General features: G+C 41.9%; 1 protein-coding gene across 6 annotated transcripts in view; it reads left to right on the forward strand.

The window, feature by feature from the left end:
• The first annotated feature begins 8,190 nt into the window (after positions 1 to 8,190).
• Positions 8,191 to 26,590, forward strand: part of PPP2R5E (protein phosphatase 2 regulatory subunit B'epsilon) — a 350,454-nt gene continuing 332,054 nt past the window's right edge. For 3 of the 6 annotated variants that reach the window (XM_069207365.1, XM_069207368.1, XM_069207370.1), the window contains exons 1-2: positions 8,201 to 8,467; positions 13,755 to 13,918. In XM_069207365.1, the coding sequence (XP_069063466.1) occupies positions 13,762 to 13,918 (157 nt within the window). In that variant the 5' untranslated portion in view covers positions 8,201 to 8,467; positions 13,755 to 13,761. Of the gene's footprint in view, positions 8,468 to 13,754; positions 13,919 to 26,590 lie in introns of all 6 variants that reach the window. The other 3 variants (XM_069207367.1, XM_069207369.1, XM_069207366.1) reach the window with 3 other exon arrangements.

A 26,590-nucleotide genomic window follows, 5' to 3' on the forward strand; every position in this document is an offset into this window, starting at 1 on the left:
GGAGGTAAGTAAAGGTTAGATTAGGAGGTAAGTAAAACACTTTCAAGTCTCAGTTCTGGGGCATAGGCAGCCCACCGTTGGGGGTTCAAGGCAACCGTAAAGTTACCACACCAGCAGCTCAGGGCCGGTCAGGTGCAGAGGTCAAAGAGGTGCCCAAAACACATAGGCGCCTATGGAGAACAGGGGTGCTCCGTTCCAGTCTGCCAGCAGGTAAGTACCTGCGTCCTCGGGGGCAGACGAGGGGCATTTTGTAGAGCACTGGGGGGCACACATGTATGCACACAAAACACACCCACAGGGGCGGCCGGGAGCAGTGTGCAAAGCAGGTGTCAGGTTTCAGGTAGGAAACAATGGAGGGACCCGGGGGTCACTCTAGCAGTGCAGGCAGGCGCAGGGGGGGCTCCTCGGGACAGTCACCACCTGGGCTAGGCAGAGGGTCGCCTGGGGGTCACTCCTGCATCAAAGTTTGGTTCCTTCAGGTCCTGGGGGCTGCTGGTGCAGTGTTGGTTCCAGGCGTCGGGTCCCTTGTTAAAGGCAGTTGCGGTCAGAGGGAGCCTCTGGATTCTCTCTGCAGGCGTCGCTGTGGGTGCTCAGGGAGGGGTCGTCTCTGGTTACTCATGGGCTTGCATTCGCCGGGGACTCCTCCCTGTGGTGTTTGTTCTCTGGATCTCGAGCTGTGGGCGTCGGGTGCAGAGTGAGAAGTCTCACGCTTCTGGCGGGAAACGTGCAGTCTTTGGAAGTTGCTTCTTTGTTGCAATGAAGTAGCTGGTTTTGAACAGGGCCGCTGTTCGCTGGCGTTTCTTGGTCCTTTAATCCAGGGCAGTCCTCTGAGGCTTCAGAGGTCGCTGGTACCTGTCGGATGCTTCGCTGGAGCAGGTTTTTGAAGTTGGAGACAGGCCGGTAGGGCTGAGGCCAAAGCAGTTGTCGTCTTCCTCCTTCTCTGCAGGCTTGTAGGTCAACAGTCCTTCTTGTTTCTTCAGGTTGCAAGAATCTGATTTCCTGGGATCTGGGGAGCCCCTAAATACTGAATTTAGGGGTGTGTTTAGGTCTGGGAGGGCAGTAGCCAATGGCTACTGTCCTTGAGGGTGGCTACACCCTATTTGTGCCTCCTCCCTGTGGAGAGGGGGGGCACATCCCTAATCCTATTGGGGGAATCCTCCAAACTCAAGATGGAGGATTTCTAAAGGCAGTGGTCACCACAGCTCAGGACACCTTAGGGGCTGTCCTCACTGGTGGGTAACTCCTCCTTGTTTTTCTCATTATCTCCTCCAGCCTTGCCGCCAAAAGTGGGGGCAGTGGCCGGAGGGGTGGGCAACTCCACTAGCTGGGATGCCCTGGGGCGCTGTAACAAAAGGGGTGAGCCTTTGAGGCCCCCGCCAGGTGTTACAGTTCCTGCAGGGAGAGGTGAGAAGCACCTCCACCCAGTACAGGCTTTGTTCCTGGCCACAGAGTGACAAAAGGCACTCTCCCCATGTGGCCAGCAACATGTCTGGTGTGTGGCAGGCTGGCAGAAACTGGTCAGCCTACACTAGAAGTCGGGTAGGTATTCAGGGGGCATCTCTAAGATGTCCTCTGGGTGTATGTTACAATAAATTGCACTCTGGCATCAGTGTGCATTTATTGTGCTGAGAAGTTTGATACTAAACTTCCCAGTTTTCAGTGTAGCCATTATGGAACTGTGGAGTTCATGTTTGACAAACTCCCAGACCATATACTCTTATGGCTACCCTGCACTTACAATGTCTAAGGTTTTGCTTTGAACTGTAGGGGCCTAGTGCTCGTGCACATATGCCCTCACCTGTGGTATAGTGCACCCTGCCTTAGGGCTGTAAGGCCTGCTAGAGGGGTGGCTTACCTATGCCACAGGCAGTGTGAGGTTGGTAGGGCACTCTGAGGGGAGTGCTATGTCGACTTAGTCATTTTCTTCCCACCAGCACACACAAGGTGTGAGGCAGTGTGCATGTGCTGAGTGAGGGGTCCCCAGGGTGGCATAATACATGCTGCAGCCCTTAGAGACCTTCCCTAGCATCAGGGCCCTTGGTACCAGGGCTACCAGTTACAAGGGACTTACCTAAGTGACAGGGTTGTGCCAATTGTGGAGACAAAGGTACAGTTTAGGGAAGGAACACTGGTGCTGGGGCCTGGTTAGCAGGGTCCCAGCACACTTTCAAATCATAACTTAGCATCAGCAAAGGCAAAAAGTTAGGGGGTAACCATGCCAAGGAGGCATTTCCTTACAAGGTTTCCTTCTTAAATACCTTAAACAAGGTAGAGAGGGGAATTCTAGAAACTCCCCCATCCCATATTAAGAATTGTTGTTCAAATGCTGGCCGTACCAGTCCGTGTTGAAAGAGCACGTTAGAGATTTACCCACATCCCATGGTGTACTCCCAAGACCGAACTGTTCCCTACCGTACCATAAACATTCTTCTGGTATGCCTTATCTTACCCTCCCTCCTCCATGTTATGTCCCTGCTTTGGTGAGAAGAGAGCACAAAGAGTGAAAACATGAGCAAAAAACATGTTGCATAAGTTGTGCTTGGGAAAATACCTGCACCACCAATGTGACGGTGTTTGAAACTAATTTAATCACAAAATGGAGTCAGTGGTCAAGATGGAGCAGTAGTTAAATACAAATATCATTACAGTGGAAAAAAAATTGCATCCAGTGTTTGTTCAGCTGTGTGTCAGTCCAGAAACCACTCAGAAGCTGTAGAGTGTTGCTAACTTTGACAGGAAAGATCTTGCATTTAGTAACAGAAACTCTTGGAAAACTTTAAAAAGGCCACTCAGAAAGAAACACTCCAGTGTTGTACTAATGGTAAAACCAATGGCAGAAATGCTAATAAGATAACATTTCATGTTGACAGGATAGTAACCAAAGGTAAAGAACTTGCACTAGTAATGGCTTTGTGGAGAGCAGCATGTCATGTTTTTTTCAGCTACTCGCTGAATACGACTTTGTTCTTTCTGTGGACATCCACACAACAGAAAAGTCTTGGGTACATTTAAAGTGTTTTTCCCTGAAATAGCTAGGTCTTTAATTATCATTTTTAAATACACATCGGCAATCCAAGTAGAGTATATGTTCAGGGAAAGTTTGGTCAAAGTTGATTTGTGCTTTAGGAACTTAAATACAGGCTTTGAAAACACCCGTTTGGTAAAACACACCTTTTTGCCTATGAAATTCTTGCTCTGTGATGCAGGATAAAGGGAGAGGAAGAAGTGTTTGTTGAAGAATGACAGAAGTGCAACAGCGACTACATACACCTGCTCAATTTCTGCTATGATTTCTTTGTTTTCTACTCTGCTCCGTCGCACAGGCCAACAAAGGGAATATAGGAGAGACTGAGAAAGAACCTGAAAAAGATTTTTTGTATTATTTATTCATGTTTTATAAAGCATGAACGTGATTGTGAGATATCAGAGCACTTTACAGGACAAACCATGCAAACAAAACAAATGAGTTTCCAAGGGCCACCAGCAACCAAAAATAGGATACTAGAGTATGGTTAAGGCTGTTATAGCAGATCTAGAATTGCTACAGTAGTCCATGGCTTTTCTACTTATATAGTCAAATCATTCAGAACAATAATTATCTTTTAAACAGTAGAGTTTTAACACTCTTCATGAATGAAGGGTTTGTGCACATCACCGGTGGTAGGGAGTTCTATATACTGGGTGAACTACCAATGAAGGAGAGAGAATATGATTGCTTTGAATCTGAGCAGGTTTAACAGTAGAGAGTTTCAGCTTCTCCATGAGCGGCAGCCTCTGTAGATTGTGGGTTTCTGAGCCAGGTATTTCCGTATACTTTATAAACTCTTCATTTTGTCTATTGCTGCCTATTATTTACTACTTCGAGCTTGAAAAGCTTCTCTAAGGACTTAAACTCTTTTTTTTAAATTTGTCTCCATTACATTATAAGTATTTTCAGGTACTGCCTCTGGGATCCCAATAATTCTAAGCTTATAGTGACGTGATTGTCCAGTTCTTCACTTTTGCATTTGAGTTTGTTAATGGCTGGTTCGGTCTCTGCCTGTCAGTGATCACAAACCTTTTGTATTGTTTTTTTTTTTAATCTTTATGCTCTCTTTAGGATGCAGAGTGCTTCAATAGATAGTCACTTGTGCGTGATCAGAAAGAGAGTGACGTGTTCAAAGTGACTAACTCCTGATACTAGCAAAGTGGCCGCATTGAGCATGGCCTTCATTGGGGCCAGGTGAAATGGTGGTGTTCCGGTTGATTTCAATGGTGTTTGGAGATTTTTAGTGTGTGTACGAGATTTTGAAATTCAGGCAGGGGTGTGAAAGGCTTGCTTTTTTTGGGAGTAGCCTGAGTTGGCATAAAGCCCCCTTGGGTGTGGAGTTAAAGTGGTCAATCATGGTTAGGTGTTTGTCTGGAGAGTTTCTGAGAGATCTGGTACAGTCAATGATTTTTGGGGTGCAGTCAAGAGCATTTGGGTAGTTTAGCCAATTGTGCATTGGAATGGGGGTACAAAGAGGCGAGAAGAGAAAGAGGTTAGTCTACAATGGGTTCAGTTTTAGGTGGATGGTTGACAGCCAATCATGCCTTTAACAAATGATTAAGAGAAAGGGTGTGAGAAGGTTAAGTTAGCAGGAGGGAGCCATGCTTAAAATTAATTAAACTAAGTGCATGTATTTTCTGTTTTGGCCATTATTGCTTCCTGAACTCGAACAAGTTATATGATGACCCTCTGTCTCAAACTCAGCCCTTTACCAACCTTTGATTTGCTATCCAGTGGCTACTGGAGGGAAAGCAGTGTAAACTAGAGAAAACTTCTTTCTGATCATGCCACTGTCCTCAAATCCTATGAGGTAAAGAGTATCAAGGGCAGTACCAGGGTACCAAAAGCAAGCCAAAGCTCCCATTTACTACGCTTGTCAACTCCCAATTCATGACTATGTATGATGCAGTGTTACCATGGATAATAGTTGTGCACTCAATTCCTGCTCTCCTCTCCTTGTGCATTATTACAGCCGATCTTTCCGAGAATAGATTGTGTTAATATAAGGAATATTTTATGAAAATTGGATGATGAAGTACTACAGAGTAAAGATTTGACATTCTATGTGTTGAATAGCTTGGACATTATGCCATCTCCTTGTGACAGCAAGGAAGTTGTCTATTAAAATATTCTATCCTACAAATAACATCAAAGTATTGGGTGCTGGAAAACATACTACAACCAGAACATTTACAACGGTTCTCCAAAAATCGATTTGAACAGCATCTACCATACTAACATCCTAGTCTGCAAATAACATGAAAGTATAGTGTGCTAGTAAATACAGAATGAACTGAAACATAAATGAAGAAATGTGCTTAGTGTGCATGATTTTGCTACCAGTTTTCCAAGGATTGCTTTGGGAGCTGGTCATCAAATATTTTCTACCACTTCCTTTGATAAGTCCTATAAAGACCTTCCAACAGACATACCATGTTTAGAATATAAAAGCTGCCATGGATTGTCCTGTAAACAGAAACATGATATTCCACACTGCATTAGGCTTTTTTGGCCCAACGTGTGTTAAAATTATTTACCATTTATTGTGCTAAATGAATGGAAAAAGAACCCCAAAACCCAGCTATTTTAGTACTTAATATTAAATCCTGCCATGCTAAGAAACATTTTGCTGACCCAGGGTGCTTTAAAATCAGTTGTTCACCACATACAGCCCAGAGAAATGACACCCCCCGGTCATTCAATGCACCAGAACAGCAATGGTAGGCCAGGCACTAGTTGTTTTTCGCCCAGCTCTTAGGAAGCCTCACTGCTCGATGAGTTACCCCCTACACCCCAAAGTTGCACCCCTGATTCCATGTCATGCCTCTTTCTTTCACAACTCTACTGGGCTCCCTTCTCTTTCAAGGTTCGAAAAATCATAAAAATGTAACTAGACCTGTAGGTCGAGTAACTTAAATAATCTACTCGACCTAACTATAAAGTACTTGACCCATAAACAGGTCTCAAATTATGTGATCCTAGGCCAATAGTTTACATAGTTGCATTTTTCTTAATTCTCACATGACTGCACCTTCAAATATGTGAGCTCAGCATTTCTGCAGTACAAAAGTACCTCTTTTGTTTTATTAAGTAGACTAAAGTTTGCTGCATGCATCACAAGAATCTAGCCCACATACCAAAGAGGTCTAGCCCACATAACCTAGGACTTCTTTTAATTTACTAACAACATTGCCATCAGGGCAGGAGTGTTTCTCAGTTTGTTTAAACACTCAATTTTAATAAATATATTACTCAACCATGATGTGGTAACATATTGTCATCTAGACACAGTAACTCTCCAAGAAATGTCCAAAAACCTCTCCACAAACTTGAAGCTTTACTGATAAAACTATATAGTGTATTAACAATCTGTGAAAACTGGGTTTCAGAAAACATATCCTTTGCACATCAACATGTAAAGTATTCTGATTTGTTTTCATCCTATTAAAATATTTTTTCATGCATGGCAGGGGCGCGACTTATATTTACTTTAGGGTGCTATTTATAGTTATTGAAAGAACTGTAAATATAAACTATAACTGCTAGATTTCTGTGCTTTTGTACAATTAAAATCAGAACCTAACTATAACGTCTGTGTAACGTTTTTTTTTCAGTAAAAATAATAAAAAATCTCTCTGTATAATAATATATAAATATTTATACACACATACATACCACAGCTGAGGCAGCTTCTCTTTTACACCCCTTGTATTAATTTTATTGTCTAAGTCTAATTTAATTTTTTTATTATTTTATATCACTACTCATCCCACTGTAGTGTGGGTGTTTTACATTGCATATAGACATTATACAAAGACAATAAAATCATACAAAAGTGTAAATCAGTGTACAGAAAATGTTACACAAGATAATGAGTTTACAAGGCATAGGAGTCATGTACCCTCCATTCTGATGGATATTTTATTTTAAGAACGCATTTAAAGGAGCAACAAAGTAAGTAAATCTCTGGTTGGGGTTGTTCGTACCAATGAGATATTACTACTACGCAAAGGAACCCTTTCTGGGAACCTCAAAAGAACAACAGATAGAGAGAACGTTCTAACCCCATGCCTTACATACAGCTTCTTGATACTGGTTCATAGCTAACTGTTATAGCAGGATTGCAATCTATGACCTACTATGAGCAAAATGATCTCTTTGCAAAAGTATTAAACCATGACCTATCTGCAAAAAAATACAAATCTCTGATCTGCATGTTACACTTTGCAGCAGGTGCTTTAACCCTCTATGCAACTGTGAGCCAAAGCTGTAACTAAACAAAAAAAGATTCATGCAACAAGTCAAGTCCTTTAAGCGACAGATGTATGTTACCATTATTATTTTCCCCTGAAAATTGCTGGGCACACAAAGATCCCTGAAGAGGTGCCTTAACCACATACTATATTTCAAAAAGCTGCCTCTTCGTGACCTATTTAGTATGCCAGAACAGGTTCGCTGTCACTCTTGTCCTTGCCAATTTCTTTGGTGCCGTGTATAAAACAAAAACACAAATGTAGAAATTGACGGACTCTTCTTTTCAAGACTCGGTCCCTGGTGGCTCCACCCCATTTCCGATGCTACACCTTCACGCCCAATTTATCGTTCACGCAGTAATGGTTTTCCATCTTCAGCACTGCCCTCTTGCATGGACTTTTTATCCGTGCTTTCTTAATACTCCTTGCGCTCTTTTTTTCTGTCTTACATTCTCCCCCTTCTCTCTATTGCACTGGGTTAAAGTCTCATGATGAAAAATCAGCCGTGCCACGAAAAAATAAGTGGCAATCCTGCCACCTCAATAAAGTTACACCGACCCTTCCTCTCGGGCGTCTTTTCTATATTTTTCCTCACTTGTCTTTTAGTCCCTTTAACGCCGTTCCTTTTGAGAAACATCTACTACACGCCCTCCGTCTCCAGTGGTATCCGTGGTCCATCTGCATGATGCATACATCTCAATCCAAACATAGCAACCAAGCCCTACTTCTCGTTTCTAAACTGGAATCCCCACTACAGGAAGCCGTCTGCCCTCTGTTTCTGGCTCGTCTCCAAGCCATTTACTCCGCCTCTTGTGACCTTCTCACCCAATAGTCGCCGGAGGCGCACAGACAGCCCAATGCAGGAAAGGGCGGGGTTTGATGTCCTCTACTACGCATGCTCGGGAGCCTGAAGTGACGTGCATGTCACGTGACGTCAGCGTCGTCGCTAGGTCGTTTCCTGTGATGGGAACTAGTCGCTGCCTCTGATGGGACCCGCAGGATCTTTGGAGTAACAGGAAGGAGTCGGGGCTGGAAAGAGGCCTACACTGTGCTGCTGCAGCCCGAGGGGACCCGCGCCGGGAGTCGTAGCCCTTCCCGGAGGTGCCCTGACCCGCAAGCCCCCCGCTGACTGTCCGCACCTTCCTTCCCTCAGCAGCACCTCTGAGCCTGGATCAGCAGCTTCAAGGTAACCCCGGTTTCCTAGGCAGCAGGGCAATCGGCACCAGACTTTACTATGGAGATCGCACATCAAGGCCTAGTGCATTTGCTCATGTGTGCACTGTGCATGATTGTGCATCTCCCCGCCCCCTGCGGCCTAGCGTAGAAACTCTGCAGGGGGCACGGCTTGATTATATCCTATCATCCCTCCACTTTGTTTGGCCCAATGCTGGAGTTCTGCAGGATGCGCAGTGCACAGGTGTACCTTTGAACGTCAGAGGGAACTTTGGTGTGGTGCAGGAGTGCTACATGGTACAATGTGCACTATCGTGCCTCTGAATGTACGATCTCAGATTTTATACAGTACAGGAAAATACTTCTGCTCTGTCATTGAGCACGGGTATTTACAGAAGTGCGTTTTAGAGAGAACCCACTTCTTTGAATATTAGGATATAGGTTGTTTTACTAGACTCCAGTGCACTAAATATCTGACAGTATTGTGAGGAGGCTGTAGTACGACAGATCACCTTCATTTAAAGTTTGCATCTGCATGAAAAGCAGTCTTTTGGTCGCTATTGTTCACTCTCCGTTCCATTCACGCAACTAGACCGGAAAAAAGTGATCTGCATGTTTATAAAAGTAGACTGACCTATGCTTCATATCCATGACTCCGCATTTGCAGTGGGATTTAAAACAAAACGTATTTCACTGTTTTTTAAGGACATAAATTTAAGCTGTGCAATCTTTGCGATTTGTTTGGTTAATACACCTGCTGAGTTAATAAATAAGCAACCCACCTTTTCAGTCCCCACGGGTTGACTCGGTTTTTCATCCTTTTAAGTCGACAAAAAGACTGCTTTAGTTTCAGTAATAGTAACATGCGGTTTCTAGAACAGTGTAACTGTAAAGACGTGGTAATGATGCGTGCACCACAGACTCATATACTTTCATCACAAATGTCAGACGGGGCACACTCTAGTTACCCTAAGAAGATACAGTGCAATGGACCAAACATACTTGCTAGTCCTATTGCACATAGTCTGTGTACCTTGTAACTATCTGTGTAACCATAGAAATTCACTGAAAAAAAAACCAAAGGCTACAGGGACGTTATAGTTAGGTTCTGAATTAACTTATGTAAAAGCCTAGAAATTCAGCAGTTAGAGATATTTCAAGTAATTATAACTCGTGCCCTAAGGTAATTATAACTTTCACCCATGCAATGCTAATTACTCCATATTATTGAAGGATAAACTGTGCATGGCAGGGGCGCGAATTATATTTACTTTAGGGTGCTATTTATAGTTATTTGAAAGAACTGTAAATATAAACTATAACTGCTAGATTTCTGTGCTTTTGTACAATTAATATCAGAACCTAACTATAACGTCAATGTAACGTTTTTTTTCAGTAAAAATAATAAAAAATATCTCTGTATAATAATATATAAATATTTATACACACATACATACCACAGCCGGGGCAGCTCCTCTTTTACACCCCTTGTATTAATTTTATTGTCTAGATCTATTGCTGCATGTGTTTGTGGAAAGAAAAGGAACATTTATTAGCAAAGATACAATATACACATTTATTATCACGTTCTTCTTAAAGAAAACGACCCGATTTCCTGGTGTGTCAGTACGAGGGTAGGTGCATTGGTTTCTTTAGGTCTGAGGGATTATTGACATTCTTGACCAGTTGTCAACTATCTTCCGAGTAATTTTTGTATATTTTAACTGGATACACAATATGTATTTTCTCTGGTCCCCAAGATATATCAAATATCACAGTGACATAGAATCAAAAGTTCCCAGACATGAATATTGTGCCTGTCATCTCAGGACACTGTCCTAGACCAGCAAGATGACTGTCCCCTGAGAAGGACTAAACATATCTGCCATGCGCTCTGCAGAAACAATGCATCATTTTTCTTCAGGCGTGACATGGTGTTACTGCCAAAGAGCTTTCCTCCAGATTGCAGTGCTGTTCCAGCTTGGCTGTCACATTTAGAACCAATGTGTTGGCCATCCTGGAATCAGCAAATGAAATAAGCAGCATGCAAGTGGCCCATTGGCGCTGCCTATTGAGCTGCAGTATCCTCTTAAGAAAAATTCAAAAGATACACAAAGAAATGACATGGGGCTATAAGAGGAGGAGGCTCTCCTCAGAATTCAGAACTTTCTATCACAGAAAGGTGAGGAAAATGTATTTTTTAGACAAATTTTGAGGTTTGCAAGGGGTTCTGGGTAGTGGAACTCTGTGAGAGCCAGACAAGTCACCAAATCCTGGATTCGCCCGTTTGTTTAGTTTTCAAAAATGTACAGTTTTGGTAGGTTTCCATAGGTGCCGGCTGAGCTAGGGCCCAGGCACATTGCAAAAAAAGGGGGCAATTTTGGATGAGAAAATGTGATGTGTCCATGTTGCATTTTGCAGAATTTCCTGTCACAGGCACTAGGCCTACCCACACAAGTGAGATACCATTTTTATCGGGAGACTGGAGGGAATGCTAGGTGGAAGGAAGTTGGTAGCTCCCCTCAGATTACAGGACTTTGCATCACTGAAATGTGAGGAAAGTTAGTTTTTTAGACATATTTCGAGCTTTGCAAAGGATTCTGGGTGACAGAACATGGTGATAGCCCCACAAGTCACCCCATCCTGGATTCCTCTAGGTGTCCCGCTTTAAAAAATCTACAGGTTTGCCAGGTTTCCTAAGTGCCGGCTGAGCTAAAGCCCAAAATCGACAGCTAGGCACTTAGCAAAAAACATTTCCTTTTTCAGTGGAAAAATTTGATGGGTCCACGTCACCTTTTAGGGTGTTTTCTGCCGCAGGCGCTAGGGCTACCTACACAAGTAAGGTACCATTTTTATCGGGAGACCTGGGGGAACATAGAATAGCAGAACAAGTGTCATTAACAGTCGTCTTTCTCTGCGTTTGCACCTTCCAAATGTAAGACAGTGTGTAAGAAAGAAGTCATTTTGAGAAATGCCCTGTAATTCACATGCTAGTATGGGCCCCTCCAAATTCAGAGATGTGCAAATAACCACTGTTTCAAAAATCCATATCTTGTGCCCATTTAGGAAATATACATGGGTATAATACCAATTTTTCTCTCTTTATATTTTTCCAAATGAATTGTTGCATACCTGGTACACAATGAAAATCCATTGCAAGGTGAAGCTCAATTATTGGCTCTGGGTATCTTGGGTTCTTCGTAAACCTACAAGTCCTGTATATCCCCGCAACCAGAAGGGTCCAGCGGATGTAAGAGTATAATGCTTCTGAAAAGTTACAGATGAAAACGTAGACAGAAATGGCTGTTTCTTTTTTTCCAAACAAAATTTCAATACTTTTTTATTTCAACTATTACGTTGTATAGGAAAACCTTGAAGGCTCTACACAAACGACCCCTTGTTGTATTCATAATTTTTGGCGACTTTTCCGAAATGTATAGCTTTCCGGGATCCACCATTGTTTTCACAATCATTTCTGTCACTAACTGGCAGGAGGCTGAAAGCACATAAAATAGGAAAAATGGGGTATGTCCCAGTAAAATACAAAACTGTGTTGAAAAATGTGTTTTTCTGAGTTTAGTCTGCCTGTTCCTGAAAGCTGGGAAGATGGTGATTTTAGCACTGCATACCATTAGTTGATGCCATTTACAGGGGAAAAAACAAGATGCTTTCTTCTGCAGCACTTTGTTCCCTAAAAACCTAAATTTTAGCTGTATTTTGGCTGATTTCTCAGTCCCCACCAGCGGAATTCACAAACCCTGGGTACCTTTAGAATCCCCAGGATGTTGGAAATAAAGGACACACATTCGGCATGGATAGCTTATGTTGACAAAACGTTATGGGGGCCTACACACAAACTACCCCAAATAGCATAAAAAAGGCTCGGCACAGGAGGGGGGAAAGGTTTGGCAGCAAAGGGCTCAATATGTGAGATTGCATGGAACAGAATACCTTCCTACATGATTTATTACAATTAGCAACAATCCACTCTTTAAAACGTATTGCTTTTAACACATGCTTGTCATAATAAGTAAGTCAGGCCTGTTGGCTTCGTCAGTTCAGTAACTTTTTGTAACCTGTGTATATTCTTACTAGGCCATGTAATCATTCTTCATTGGCGACCTTCTCTTTTGTGACACTTCATCCATTAATAGGTACAATAGAGCAATAAGTGATGACACAAGTTAAGGTAATTAAAGGGCTGGAGATCTTTCTGTCCTATGCATTATCCTAAATTCAAGGCAGTCATTACGTTTTTCACCATTAATGAAAGTAAATAATTTGCTGTGCAGTAGGTCCTTCAGAGCATGCCCCCCCCGCCCCTCCCTCCCCCACCCCCTCCCTAGGTTCTGCCCATTCAGGGGTCTGACATTATGCTTGTCCGAAAAACCCACAAGTCCCCTAACTGTTTATTATCCCTATGATTTCCTGTAATACAACACAAGGTTTCCTTTCTTTCACCACCTGCATTCCACTTAGCATTGAAATCTCCTGATATGATGTAACAAGGCAGAATTCTAATCGAAAAACCTCCGTTGTGGTGGAGTTTCCTAGACTCAAACTAGGTCTCCTGTTTTAATGTTTTCTTCTTACAAACCTCGCCGGCATGCCTTATATTGCAACATAAATAACTTAAGCTGAAAAGTCATTTTTTTTTAGATACAGGAATGCGTCACCTCTTAATTTATCAAACCATTATTCCCCATTTATACTGATCAGTACACCTTGACTCTCTGCACTTGTGAAGGGCTTCCATTAAAGAGTTCTCTATTAAGACTCAGAAATACTTGTGTTGACTAGCTACTGGCTGTTTGCTTTTCTCAGCAACCAACTTTGCCCCTCTCCTTTGGGACCAGAAGTCAAAACTTTTGGTTTTGCAAGGTTTATGTCAGTTTTATTCTTTATACCTTATTCCTTTAAGTATCATACTCTTTGAAGCCCTCCCGGCAGGTGACCAGTCAGTGAAGTGCCTCTGCATAGAGAAATGTGGCAGTTGTTTATTGCTATGGGCTGTTTCCTGTTCAAAATTGCGCAAAAAACAGCCATAATGTGCCGCAATTCGTACTTTAACATGCCTTAGAATATTTGAATATGATGCCTGTTTTTGCCTTCAGTGATACTTTTCATACCCTGTTGTCTAAAATATTATAAATGTGAACAGAGAACTTTTTTTATTCATTGGTTAGCTTGATCTACTTGAATTTTCATTGTTCACACACTCTTACTAATAATGAATAGTTTGACTTCTTGTATCTCATTCAATTTCTTACATGGTCTTAATTGTCACCCATTTCATCCAGTAGGGCTATGTCCTCAGCAGCAACCACTCCTCCATCAGTGGATAAAGTAGACGGATTTTCTCGGAAGTCCGTCAGGAAAGCCAGACAGAAGAGATCACAAAGCTCTTCCCAATTTAGATCTCAGGGGAAGCCCATTGAGTTAACCCCGCTGCCTCTGCTTAAAGGTAAGTTTGAAACATTTTGAGCAGCGTGTTATGCAATTGTTTTGTGCAGATCATAAGTATTGAAGAATCTATGAACATGCTAATAATTGGTAGCACAGCCCTTCTCATTGTTGGTGCCACTTCTAGTTTTTCTGTTTGGAAGTTCATTTTCCAGCTATAATAGGCATTTTCTTGTTATATTTGTCTTGATTTGGTCCTGCCTTTCATCTTCAGGTACGTTGATCTGGTACTGACTATATGCAAGGTTCAGCATTGATGCTTGCAAAGTAGTTTTGTATACTACTGGTGACCCGATCTTGGGGATGAGTTGCATACATCTTGTTCTTGGTGCTCTAGTGTCTAATTTTTAATGTACGTAACAAACTTTTTGAAGGTACACATTGTGATTGAGAAGGTATATCTTCTATTAAAGTCAAATCTGCCTATCCAGACTAGAATAACTGTGCCAGTCGCTTTCGTAGTGTTGTTAGAGTTCCTGAAAGGCCATTGGGAATGAATGCATAAGAGAGTGGACTCGTGTTTTACATTAAGAGTAATTTGGTCCATTTCAACTGGTATATTATATAAGTTCTTTAACCTATAGTACAGTGGAGTACTTGCGTCGTGTAAAACATGCTTTTTAATGGTTTGAGATGGGACTAATACTTTGTTTTATAATTTTTCATTGTATAGAAGAAAATTACAAATCTTGTTTTTCAGCACAAAAGGATACAGAGTGGTTTTCCGAGTGGCTTTTCTAGGTGTCACCCTAGATTTCTCAGTTGTTTTAGCTTTGGAGAAGTGGGAGGACTATGAGATTACAATTGGTTATACCGGTGTACATATAAAACAGTCGTTACACTCTACCAAACTGCCCAATGTAGCCTTGATTGTGGCCACAGTTTTCCATTGCATAAATATTCCATGTTTTAAACCACCATACCATTGATGGTATTTCTAAAACTCTTCAAATATCAGGGCTTCAACCATATTTGTCTGATTCTTGTATGACAGCTTCACCCAGCAAGGTTGGCATCTGGGTTCCAGGGATTTCACTGTTTATAAAGATTTCTAATACTCTGTGAATGCCTCAATGATGTTGCTGTCTCTGTGAAGTAACGTCTCTTGGTTATTCATAATTGTGTCTGTCTGTACCCTACATTGTTGAGTCCAATTCAGTAGGCTAGTAACAAATACGACTTCCGGGGACATATTTGGGGTCAACGACAACAAGTTTTCATGTTTATTTTTTCCCTGGGACAAGTAGGCCCAACCCCCTACACTTCCAGAATGCTCTCTGATCAGATGCAGATGTTTGCAGAAGCTTGTAAGCAAGAGTGATGACTCTTTGCCTTCAAAATAAAATGTTCTGAAAAAATGCAAGTCGAAAAAAATATTTAGCTACGATGGAATTTTAGGTGCCATTTCTTTGATGCTTCATTTAGGAAAATGTGTTGATTCATGCTGGTATTTCAAAAAAATATTCCTAATGGAAAATCAGTGTAACCATTTTCATCATGATTATGGGAAGCATGAAAATAAACAAGCACTGTCAAAGCCTGCTCATCCACCATTTTTTTTGTGAGTCTTTTGGTTTCGTCAATGCGTGCCTTGTTTTGACATGGCTTTTGTAACACTTTCTTGTTGTGGGAGCTGCCAGTCCCTCACCATTGTAGCAAACACTGGCAAAAAGAAAAACATGTTTTTGGTCAGAAAATGCACACATTGCCACCAGTGGCATAACAAAGGCCCCCAGCCCCCCTACAAAGGGGGGTGGGAGGGAGGGGCCCTCAGCACAGCAGCTGCCCTGAGTGAGCCTTGGGGGGGGACTTCATGTTCTTTTGAGGGAGACCCCCTCCAGTTTCCTACGCCACTGATTGCCACAGTAGTTCCTGGCACTGAACAAAACTACTTTGTGTGCCAGTATGCTCCTTGTGGAAGAGCAGAATGCGATCACTCACAGTAAAGCCAGCAGATAGAGAGAGAAGTAGAAGTTTAATAAAAACAAAATGTCTTTGTTAATGCCAAACCTAATTAGGGATCAAATGCTTAAATAAAGACACAAAAGTGCACACTTGGTATATGTCTTTGAATTAGTAACTTTCATGGATTCACAAGAACTTATAGAAGTAGACCAGGAAATCGTACTCCTAGAAAATATTTGTGAACTGTATTTTAGCACAAGCAAATATGCATATGTAGATTTGCTCATGTGAAAATCACATTCCATCCAGCCGCTTTTTTCCTAACCCTGGAAGAACTTCTACTGCTGCCACTGTCAGGAGTAAATTTCCAACCTTTCTCATTATGGGAAAAGATTACAGAAGAGCTGGTGAAAATCCTTAAAACATGCAAGTTAGTAGGTTTGCAGACTCCAAGGCATTCCAGCCCTGGAACTATTGCTCACTGCTTCCTCCAGCCCCAGTATGTAGATCTGCGAAAAGATGGCAAAATACGTAAATTGCTATAGTAGGGATTGAAATTACAAGTATTCAAACCCTACTATAGTAGTAGCCCTGGTATAATCAGAGAGGCTATTATCAGAGCTCTTACATATGAGATTGCTGCCATAATTTGTCACCGCACAACATTGCACCAAAGGGACAAGTAGATTTCTTTTTTTTACAGGACAAGTGGATTTAAGAAGCAACCTGTCCCATGGGCAGGTAGATATTTTATCAAATTCCACATCCCTGAATTCACTTTATTTCTCTTCTCTTGGAACGATTATCTGTTGCATGCTGTTGTCAGTAGGTTTTAGACCAAAGTGACATCTATAATTTATCTTTTGTATCTCATTTGAGGATCCCATTTCTATATGTGTGATTTTCATTTCCCCCAAGATTTTAATTCCTAGTGTTCTAAGAGCTACAGTCTTTTGTTGTATGCCGCCTAGGACAAAATGTTCTAGATGTCAAGACCTTGAGAACAGTTACAGGAACAAGAAATCTAATATAAGGCAACATAAATTTTGTTTGATTATTCACTGCTTATGCAGGCTCCATGTAAATGAGCATTTTTGCAAGTCCCATCTCTGTCCCCCAACTAGCATGGTGGATTTCCTTGCCGCCTACCCACGGGCATAATTGACACAAGACCCTTACCACCACCATCTGTGTGCATTCCTTAACTGCAGTAAAACATTTCTGAAGTCCTGAAATGGAGTACAAACTATTTTAGAGAGTTAATTGATTTTACTGTTTGGGGCTAATTCAGATGTTGCCTGTTTGCATTCAGAAGAGTAAATGGGTAATATGTACGGTCGGAGATATGAAAGATTTGTTTGGTCATCTTCTATTCCTGTTCGGCATGTAATGACAGGAATGAATGGTTTAAAAGCATATAGGAGATTTCCCCCTTTCACACTTCATCAAGCTTTAGACTCAGAATCTAACATGGATTTAACCCGTTGTCTGGAAAAGCCAATGTTGGTTTACAACGCAGCATGCATATTTATTTATGGCTGCATAGTTCTTTGGTTTGGACTACATCTTGCATTATCTTTGATGATAAAAATAATTGATGTGTGATAGAGATTCAGCAGTACTGATTATTTTTCTCAAGTCCTTGTCTATTCTTGATTAGCTGAAGATTGCAGCAACTTGTTTAAGACCCCTGACCTATTCAAAGGCATTTGGAATTATTTATTGAAAAATTATGAATCTATTCTACTGTAGATATTGAAAACATGTTCAAAGTCAAAAAATCAAGGGCAAACTATTGAAAAAGCTCAGCATCCGAGCAATCAATTAATGTAGAGAACTGTATTAAAATACATTAAAAACCCAACTTTTTTGTGTCCAACTATTTTGTATAGTTTTCCTATATAAATACAATAGGAACCATCTCCATCAAAAGTGACATACTGAACATTGTATAAAGCATTCAGTTACGTCTAGTCTATGCAGGCATATAGATCCCTAAATAAAGCAATATCCTCCCCCTCCCAAACCCCTGCATCCACTGTCTCTCCTTCCCAACCTCCCAGCGAAGGGCAGACTATTTGCACCAACAATATTCATATTGGCAGTGTTCCAGTAGGCATATTTATAATACCTCCAAAAGGAAGGATATTACAACATTGAGTCAACAAAGGACAGTCTCATGGTTTTGGTATTACAGTAAAAAAAGTTTCAAAAGAGGCTCAGGACTCTTAATCGGGAAGGAAGCACTCTTCTCGGCTGTCTCTTCAATAAATACTGCAGCAGAGGGTTCCAATAAGTTGCAGATTCGTCAACCCGATCTGTAGTGGGGTTTGTTAATTTCTCAACCTGTACTATATTCCAAAAACGCAAGTGCCACTGTGTAACACCACTATTATCTTTCTTTATTTGCATGATTAATTAAAATCTTAGCAAAGACAAACTGAGTACATGATCACTGCAACAATGTGTTTATGAACAATCCATGAATTTCATACAATACTTGACGTTTTGGACAAAATCGTTAAAACTATTGTGAACCTGAAGTCTCATTAAAGTGCTGGGAAATTCACTAAAATCGTGTAACACCAGGGGCATCTTTCTTCTTTCAGGTGACTGCTATCACAACTTTTATCCACCTCTAGACAAGCCCTTGTAACAAATTTATCAGACATGTTTGAAATTGAAGGCCTTCGAGCCAACGTTCCTAGAAGTACAAATTACAACGTTTCTGGTACGGGGCAGCCCAGCATCCTGTGGAGACCTGTAAATGCATCCCTTCAAAACCCTGGTATTATAGAACATGTCCATCAGATGTGCAATAAGTCTCTCTGCTCCTCACACCCCATCCAGCAAAGTGGGCTAGCCATCTAGCAAACTGGGGTGGCATGGTGAGCAAAGAACAATGAGTTGGAGTGCTACTCCTGAGCTATTGCCAATGGTTAAACTTATTGCAAGCAGCCTCCCATCACCTTTTGTGTGTTTCACATAATTTATCCTATACAGGTTGGATAAAGCCAGTGATATTTGTACCCCGAGGTACGTGATACAGCAAGTCTCTGATCTGAATGGTAGGAGGTCCTTTAGACAAGTAACCTCCTCTCTAGGAAAACTTAGTTTCAATATTTCAGATTTGTTCATGTTAATTTTGAACCCGGATGCTAATTGTAACTAAACAAGATGCAGTTGGAGCTTTGGGAGTGTTGTGCTTGGGTTCTTCAAGGCTAGTAAAAGTTAATCAGTGTACATCATAGCTTTTTTTTCCTCTTTACCAAATGTAAGGCATGTAACTTCCCTACCGTTTTCTATGACACGCTTCAAGGGGCCTCATGCATAGAGGGAAGAGCCAATGGTAGATGGTGCAGCCCTGGCTGGTGCCTCTTCTAAGTCAGAGGACAGGCAAAGTGCTACCATTAAGTATTTTAATTTGGCACAGGGCTTTTGGTCCCCTTGCCAAAGCCAATGCCAGGAAGCGTAGAACAAATCCCTTGCTCTCCAGAAGTCTGTTGAGGAAGCGCCAGGCTACCCAGTCACAGGATATTTTGTGCATCCAAAATTACCTACACCGCAGGTATCCATGTTTAAAGGGGCTTTGGGCTGATAGGAAGTGCATCTTTCGGATCCTTCTGCGGCATGTGAATCAAGGAAATTAGGGACATTTCTATGTGTAGTAAGAGCAAAAGGCCTGTAGCTTATCCTCCTCCCTAGTGAGTCTGGTTCCATCATCTAGGACAGTGATACTCAAAGTGCGGCCCTCCTGACATTTACATGCGGCCCCCAGGTCAACAGCAGCACTGTGCTGCTGTTTATTCGACTCAGCACTGGCACTAAAAATTGTTAAATAAACGGGCAAGTATTTATTTGGAGTCTAATTGAAGTTAAAGAAAAGGAGTAACTACGGTGTTCTGGAACTCTTAACTTTAAAACACCTTCATTATTAAAGACATCTTGCAGCAAAAATCGAAAAGTATGATCTGTGTGAAATTCAAACAGTGCATTTCATTAACCTGCAGAACCATTTCACCTTCGTACGCAACATTATATTAGAAGTATTTTTTAAAGTGATAGTTTGAAAAAAATTAATTTAGAAACTTTCATCCCCTTCCATCCTGCACACCCTGACAACAATGTGAACTGTGAACTAAAAGGCAAGCCAGTTGTTATGTGAACTCTTTGGGAGAGCTGGGTTTCTATAAAACATGAACAACATTATAGTTTATTAAATCAGACACTGAAGGTTTTATACAGCATACATCCTGAAGACATATTTCAGGGTTCTTATATGTGATGATGAAGAATAAGGAAAAAAGGAGGTAAAGTGAAATAAAACATTTGCCTAGGATCACACAACATGGTTAAATAGAGAAGCCGGAATTTATACCCAAGTTTCTGGTTTCACATTGGACAATTCAGACCATAGATGTATATGCTTCACTTCCCCTACACACACTTTACCATTACCCCTCCCCGCCCAACCCCCAGCCCTCCCACCGCCACTATGCTGGCAGCAATGCGGCCCTCGGTCACATCAAAGACCAAACAGTGTGGCCCCTGGGAAAATATTTGTGAGTCCCCATGAGATTCTAGGACTATTTCTTTCACATAATGGAGTTGCACTTTATTCTGAGAAAGCGGGCCAAATGTGAGCCTGTTTTATTACTGTTTATGTAATTGTGTTTTTATGTTTGTGGAGGGTAAGCCAAGCTTTGTGGGAGTCCACAGTGTGCTACCAACCCTGAAGCAACATAAGATGTTCCTGTTTTTGGAATGTAGGTTCAAGTTAGTAGTAATTTTCCAGGAATTTTAGCTTCTCCTCAGGGATGTTCCCATGTTGCCGTCAGAGCCACCTACTATGGGAGAGTTTACTTATGCAGGTTCCCCATATTACTGCCTTGAAGGCATCCCAAAGCTGCCTCTCTAGACTCTTTCAGGTGTCATTATGTTGAAAAAACTTCTTGATTGATTCAGTCAATTCAGTTTTAAGAGCTGGATCCCTTACAAGGCCAGCTTTAAATATCCATCTCGGGTGTCTCGCAGGGGGGGGGCCTCCCCAGGCCATGTGTCACAGTTATGGGCTCCTGGTCAGAATCACAGATCGTACCTTTCTCTGTGACCATCCTTAAGGCAGTTATTGAGGGAGCTAAGGTATATGTATATATATATATATATATATGTGCCCTGTCGCTATTTGTGAGGTGAGGTTCATGCCATATATCATAGAGTCCCACTTCTCTCAATTTCACGGAGAACCCCCAGATTGTAGGGGTGACCAAGCCTGCTCTATCCACCTGAGGATCCCAGACTGAATTAAAGTCCCCCATAAGTATAACGTCACCTGCAGCGAACTCTGTCAGTGAATCAATATTTTTGCATTTGAAGTCATCCTTTCTAGTTTGGGGGAGGGGGCGCGTCTCCTCCCCACCCTCAGTGTCACTGCCGAAAAGGTATCTACCCTCTCTATCGTTTTAACATTTGGGGCTTGGCATGGGGGAATCCTTTGCACATAAAAATGACGATCCCATTGTGTTTTGTGGGCCTCAAAGAGTAAAAGGCCTGGGAATATAGTTTGTTTAAACCTGGTGTCATTCCCACCCATTTGAGATGTATTTCCTGTAACACAATGATATAGTGTCCTCCCTGTTTCATGAAGCACCGCATCTTCGTTTGTTTATTGGGGACAGTAAGCCCCTCATCCTTGGTAAAGAGGACCGTAAGCATAGGGGAAACAAAAAAAGCTAATCGCAAAAAGATAACCTGCCTAGCTTTTATGGAAATATCGGGTAACAGCTTACCGTGTTGTGTGGAGCATGTGCATAGCTAAATTCAGAGTGTCTGTTATGGCATCAGAAGCTGTCCCTGCATGAGGTGTTTAGACCCCTTGTCCTTTCCGTCCCTCCCATATCTGTGTTCAATCCAAACACAGAAAAACAAAAATAAAGTAATAGGGAGAACATCGAAACACACAGTCTCACTGTGCCAGAGAGCTCCCCGTCCAATCAACAGGGCCCGACTCTCCCCTTGAGGGGGTTCGAGTGCACCATTGTTATGGAATAGGGCACAGTGACACTGTGTGACCGAAGGGCCGTGTGCAGTGCATCTTAATCTTCTAGAATCCAGTTCAGTCAATCACAAGCGTGTATAGTGCACTACTCCCCTACTCAAGGCGCTGAGGGCTGAATGCAGAGATCAGTCGAAGAGCCATATCTTGAGGTCCTTCCTGAACTGAGGCAGTGATGGCGACTGTCTGAGGTGCAGTGGTAAGGTGTTCCATCCTTTTGCTGCCAGGTATGAAAATATCTCCTTCCAGCCGAGGACTTCTTTATTAGGGGCACATTGCGAGTGACTGTTGGGACGAGCAGAAGGGTTTGGGAGAGGAGTACCAGTTGATGCGGTTGTTGAGGTAGTTGGGTCCTATGAGGAGTTTGAAGTTGATCTTCATGACGGGGAGCCATTGGGGTTTCTTCAGGTGTTTTCTGTGATGTGTTCTCGGTGGGGGATGTCTAGGACGAGTCTGGTGGCAGTGTTCTGAATCTGTTGAGGCTTGTTCAGGTTCTTCTTAGAGGTCCCAGCATAGAGGGCGTTGCCATAGTCAAGTCTTATGATAAGGGTGTGTGTCACGGTTTTCCGGCAGTCGGTTGGGATCCATCTGATAATTTTTTTATAGAAGTTGGAGGGTGTGGAAGCAGGTGGAGGTAACAGAGTTGACCTGCCTGGTCATGGTGAGGATTGAGTCGAGGATGACGCTGAGGTTGCGTGCGTGGTCTGTAGAGGTGCAGGGCTTGCCAAGTGTTGAGGGCTACCAGGAGTCGTCCCGGCCGACGGATAGGGTCCCCAGGACGAGGATCTTGGTTTTGTCTGAGTTCAGCTTCAGACAGCTTTCCCTCATCCGGGTGGCTACTGTGTTCTTTCAGACTCTGAAATTCTTCCTGGCTGTTGATGGCTTCTCGGTCAGGGAGAGGATCAGTTTGGTGTCATCAACGTAGGCGAAGATATTCATCCCGTAGTTCCTGACGATTGGGGCGAGTGCGTTCATGCAGATGTTGAACAGAGTGGGGCTCAGCGATGATCCTTGGGGTACTCCGCAGCTGATGTCGGTGGGTTCTGACCGGTAAGGCGGGAGCTTGACTTTCTGTGTTCTGTCTGTCAGGAAGGAGTGAATCCATTGATGGGCCTTGTCCCTTATGGCTGGTGCATAGTGTACAGTGAGATACAGACGTTGTTATGACCGCGTTCTTAAGGCATGCGTGCATCCATCGTACAACCCAATTCGAGACCCGTTTCCGGGTCAGGTACATTACAGTTTTTAAGTGTGGGTTTCTATTTTACATGTACAGGAATTTACCAGGTAAATGCACGTGCTGTTTGAATTTCAATGTCTTGAATGCTAAAGTAACAGACTTTAAAGATGATTCTGCCATATACAGCACTTAAGACTGATTGTAAAATTGTTTTTTTTTCAGTTTATGGCGACACTATCTGCTGTAATGCATGGTCTTGGTTTGCAGCCAACACATTATAATCACATTAGTATTTTGATGACGTAGATCCACATGGGTCCCCAACATTTTGTAGTAGGAGCTACTTATATTCAAAGAAGTAATTGCAAGTTTATATATTATTATTAGTATAATCGTCGCCACATTGAAAAAGGTTACATTAGAGGCCACTATATGCATGATTACTAGCAGTGTTCACCTCAGCGCATCAGATGCGGTTTCCAGCAGTAATGTAAAAAATAAATAAAACGTTGCCAGTTTGAAATGCCTTTGCATGGGTAATACAGAAGAGACACATCTGCAACTACCTTGGCAACAAGTAATAATACTAGTGATAAGTCTCCAACCTGATTTTATCAATTAAAAATCAGCTTGAAATGTATTTTGGAAATTCATCCATTTTTCTCCAGCCGTCAATTTGAGTTAGAAAATTCACTAATGTTTGTCTTGAATACTCAATTGTGGCAGAATTATATTAAAACAGGCAAGAGGTTCTAATAAGGTAGCCTGGAAAAGCTACTTAGAGGTATTTTGAGAGATACCAGTAGCTCACAAGCTACTCGTTGGAGAAGCCTGACCTGGATTATATTGGTGGTTTAAAAAAAAATCTGTAGACGATTACTGTTTTTTTCCTTTCTTTTTAAAAAAATCTGATTTGTAAAATAAAACGAAGAATCCATACAGCGTTTGTAATTTATACAGACACTGAGAAAATAACAAATATTCATATCTTTACAGATGATTATTGCCACACAAAGCTGCGTTGATTGTCATTTGCAGATTAGTGGATGGAGATATCCAAGTCATTCCATGGATTTTATAATGGCTCCATGTAGTGATTAAGCAACTTGGAAAACAGGGTCGATGTTGCACACGTATGGCAGTGTCTTATGCTTTTGTAAACACCCCCGGTTCATGTAGACCTGTTAACCATTCACTCCATTGCCCTTGGAAGAATTTAAAAGTAAATTATACTTCTATCACCATTTCTATCAATTGCCTCATGGATGGGGGTTACAGACGCCCACTCCATTCAGCAAGTGAAAAGCATCCATCTTTAGAGGGATTGTGTTCACTCCAGTTTGTTTCAGAAATTCTGTTCAGTCGTCTAAATGGAGAAGGTGTGTCTAAGTGATTTTTTATTTTTATTTTATGTATTTTTAATTAACCAGGCGTTGTAAGAATGCATGTTGGAAATATTTCCCCCACGGTGTTCTGCTTGCTCATTTTGCAGCTTTTAGGAATGGCGGTTATTGACTTAACTCTGGCTAGTAAATTACACCTTAATGCTTTTGCTGTGTGATTAGGTGAGGTATGCCTTTGTAATAGAAGATGAGCACATTTCTCAAACGTCAAAACCAAAAAAGGAAGTTTCATATTTTGCTCAAAATTAGCCAATTCCACTGTATTCAGAGAGGGCCTCTTTAGGAAGGGAAGTAGCGGCCTGAGGAAAGGAACCATGAGCAAGAGAACAATTTGCTAATGGTAAACATAGTTTTGCTCATGGGTGTGAGCGTACTTTGATGAAAATATATGTTCATCAATACATGGATGTGCTTTGGAAACCCCTCTTCGTTCATTTTTCTTTTTTTAGATGTTACTCGCATCTCGCTTCCACCCAGCACCAGTGCAGTAACAAAGGCCCGCAGACCCCGTGGGCATCTCGCTTCCAATCAGCACCAGTACAGTAAACAAAGGCCCCTGCAGCCTCAGTGGTGCGGGGTTGGGATGCCCTGGGCTCCAGGGGGCCCCCTCAGCACAGTACCCTGGCCTTAGGGCTCCTGTGCGAGTTTGAAAGGGGCACCCCCTCCATGTATTTTGCAGGGAGGCTATCTCAATTTTCGTTACACCACTGCCCAGCACAGCATTTAGCACGTGGTAATGGCTCAGTACGCTTCAAGCATTAGTTCTCTTGTACTGTGAGTGACAGTATTTTGCCTCATGACAAGTGCACATCTACTTAAAAGGAATCCCAGTTCAGTGCCATGTCTGTTGAGCCAATACTTTAAATTGCATTACATATATTATTTTCTGTAAATTTTTACCCTTATTTATTTGTCATCCTTAAGAATGATCCAAGAACCACAGTGTCAACTCTTAAAAATTTATCAACGAGCAGGTGATTTTAAGATGAGGAAAAACAGTTTTTGGTTGAAAGGATATCATGTACCACTATGAAATACTAGAACAGTCAAATTATTACCGCACACTGATAACTACAGGACTTCGACAGATGCACTCAATGAACCGGCGTTACTGCGCCTTATGACTACACCTGTCTGCCACCACCAGTGCACGTTATAAAAGACTCCACATAAAAAAATATTCAAGGGGCAAGAAAATTTTCTTTTCTGATTTACTGTACAATTATCAAACGGGCTACACGTTTCTCGATAAATATCCTTCATCAGGTCATATGTCACCATAAAACAGAAGAGTATAATTACCAAACAAGCATACCCATCCCCACTTCATCTGCTGTTAGTGGAAATTCCACCATCAAAGAAAAGATGCTCACACAAGATATATGAGGACTTCTGTAAAGTCACCCACCTCAGCATACAACAATTCATCAATGTGTCCAGTCATAAAGTATCTCCCAAGAATGGAATAACAAAATTAAATCAATACACACCTCATTCATTCTATCTAAAGGTTTGCAGTCCATTTATAATCATGTTCACATACCAGAGTTACATTACTGAACACCAAAATCAACTTTCCCAATCATGTTGATTACATATTATGAATTCAATATTGCAAGTGTTATCTAATCTCAGAAAACTAAAACATCAAATACAGGCCTAAATTAAAAACTCAAACTATCATACAAAATTGACCTGCGTTCGTATTGGCATCGGTGTTTCCTACTTAAGAATCGTTTCCGCAAACGACAGTAGACGCCTACAAAAAACTAAATGTATTCTCTACAAGTATTAGTAATACAGAAGAAAAGTAAAACTTATTCCCCAACCTATTCCTCATGACGCTGCTTCTCACCTTTAAGCTCAGAAAGGTTACTGGCATAATGCTAGTCCACGATCAGTGTATCAGCAGCCAAAAGATTAACAATTGTCACTTATGTAAGCCGAAGCTTTCAAAATGGAGCATTGGCTTCTGCTCCCAGTTATGATGGTGCCCACCAACCTAGCTGTCTTCACACATGCTGAGGTGGGCATGGTCCCCCACTTAAATCTTTTCTAACTTTTGGATGCTTCAATAATTGTTTCAATTGCATTTGTAGGCTCATTTCACTTAGGTCGTCCTTTTCCCAT

Source organism: Pleurodeles waltl, chromosome 9 (genome assembly GCF_031143425.1).
Source record: "Pleurodeles waltl isolate 20211129_DDA chromosome 9, aPleWal1.hap1.20221129, whole genome shotgun sequence".
NCBI lineage: Eukaryota > Metazoa > Chordata > Amphibia > Caudata > Salamandridae > Pleurodeles > Pleurodeles waltl.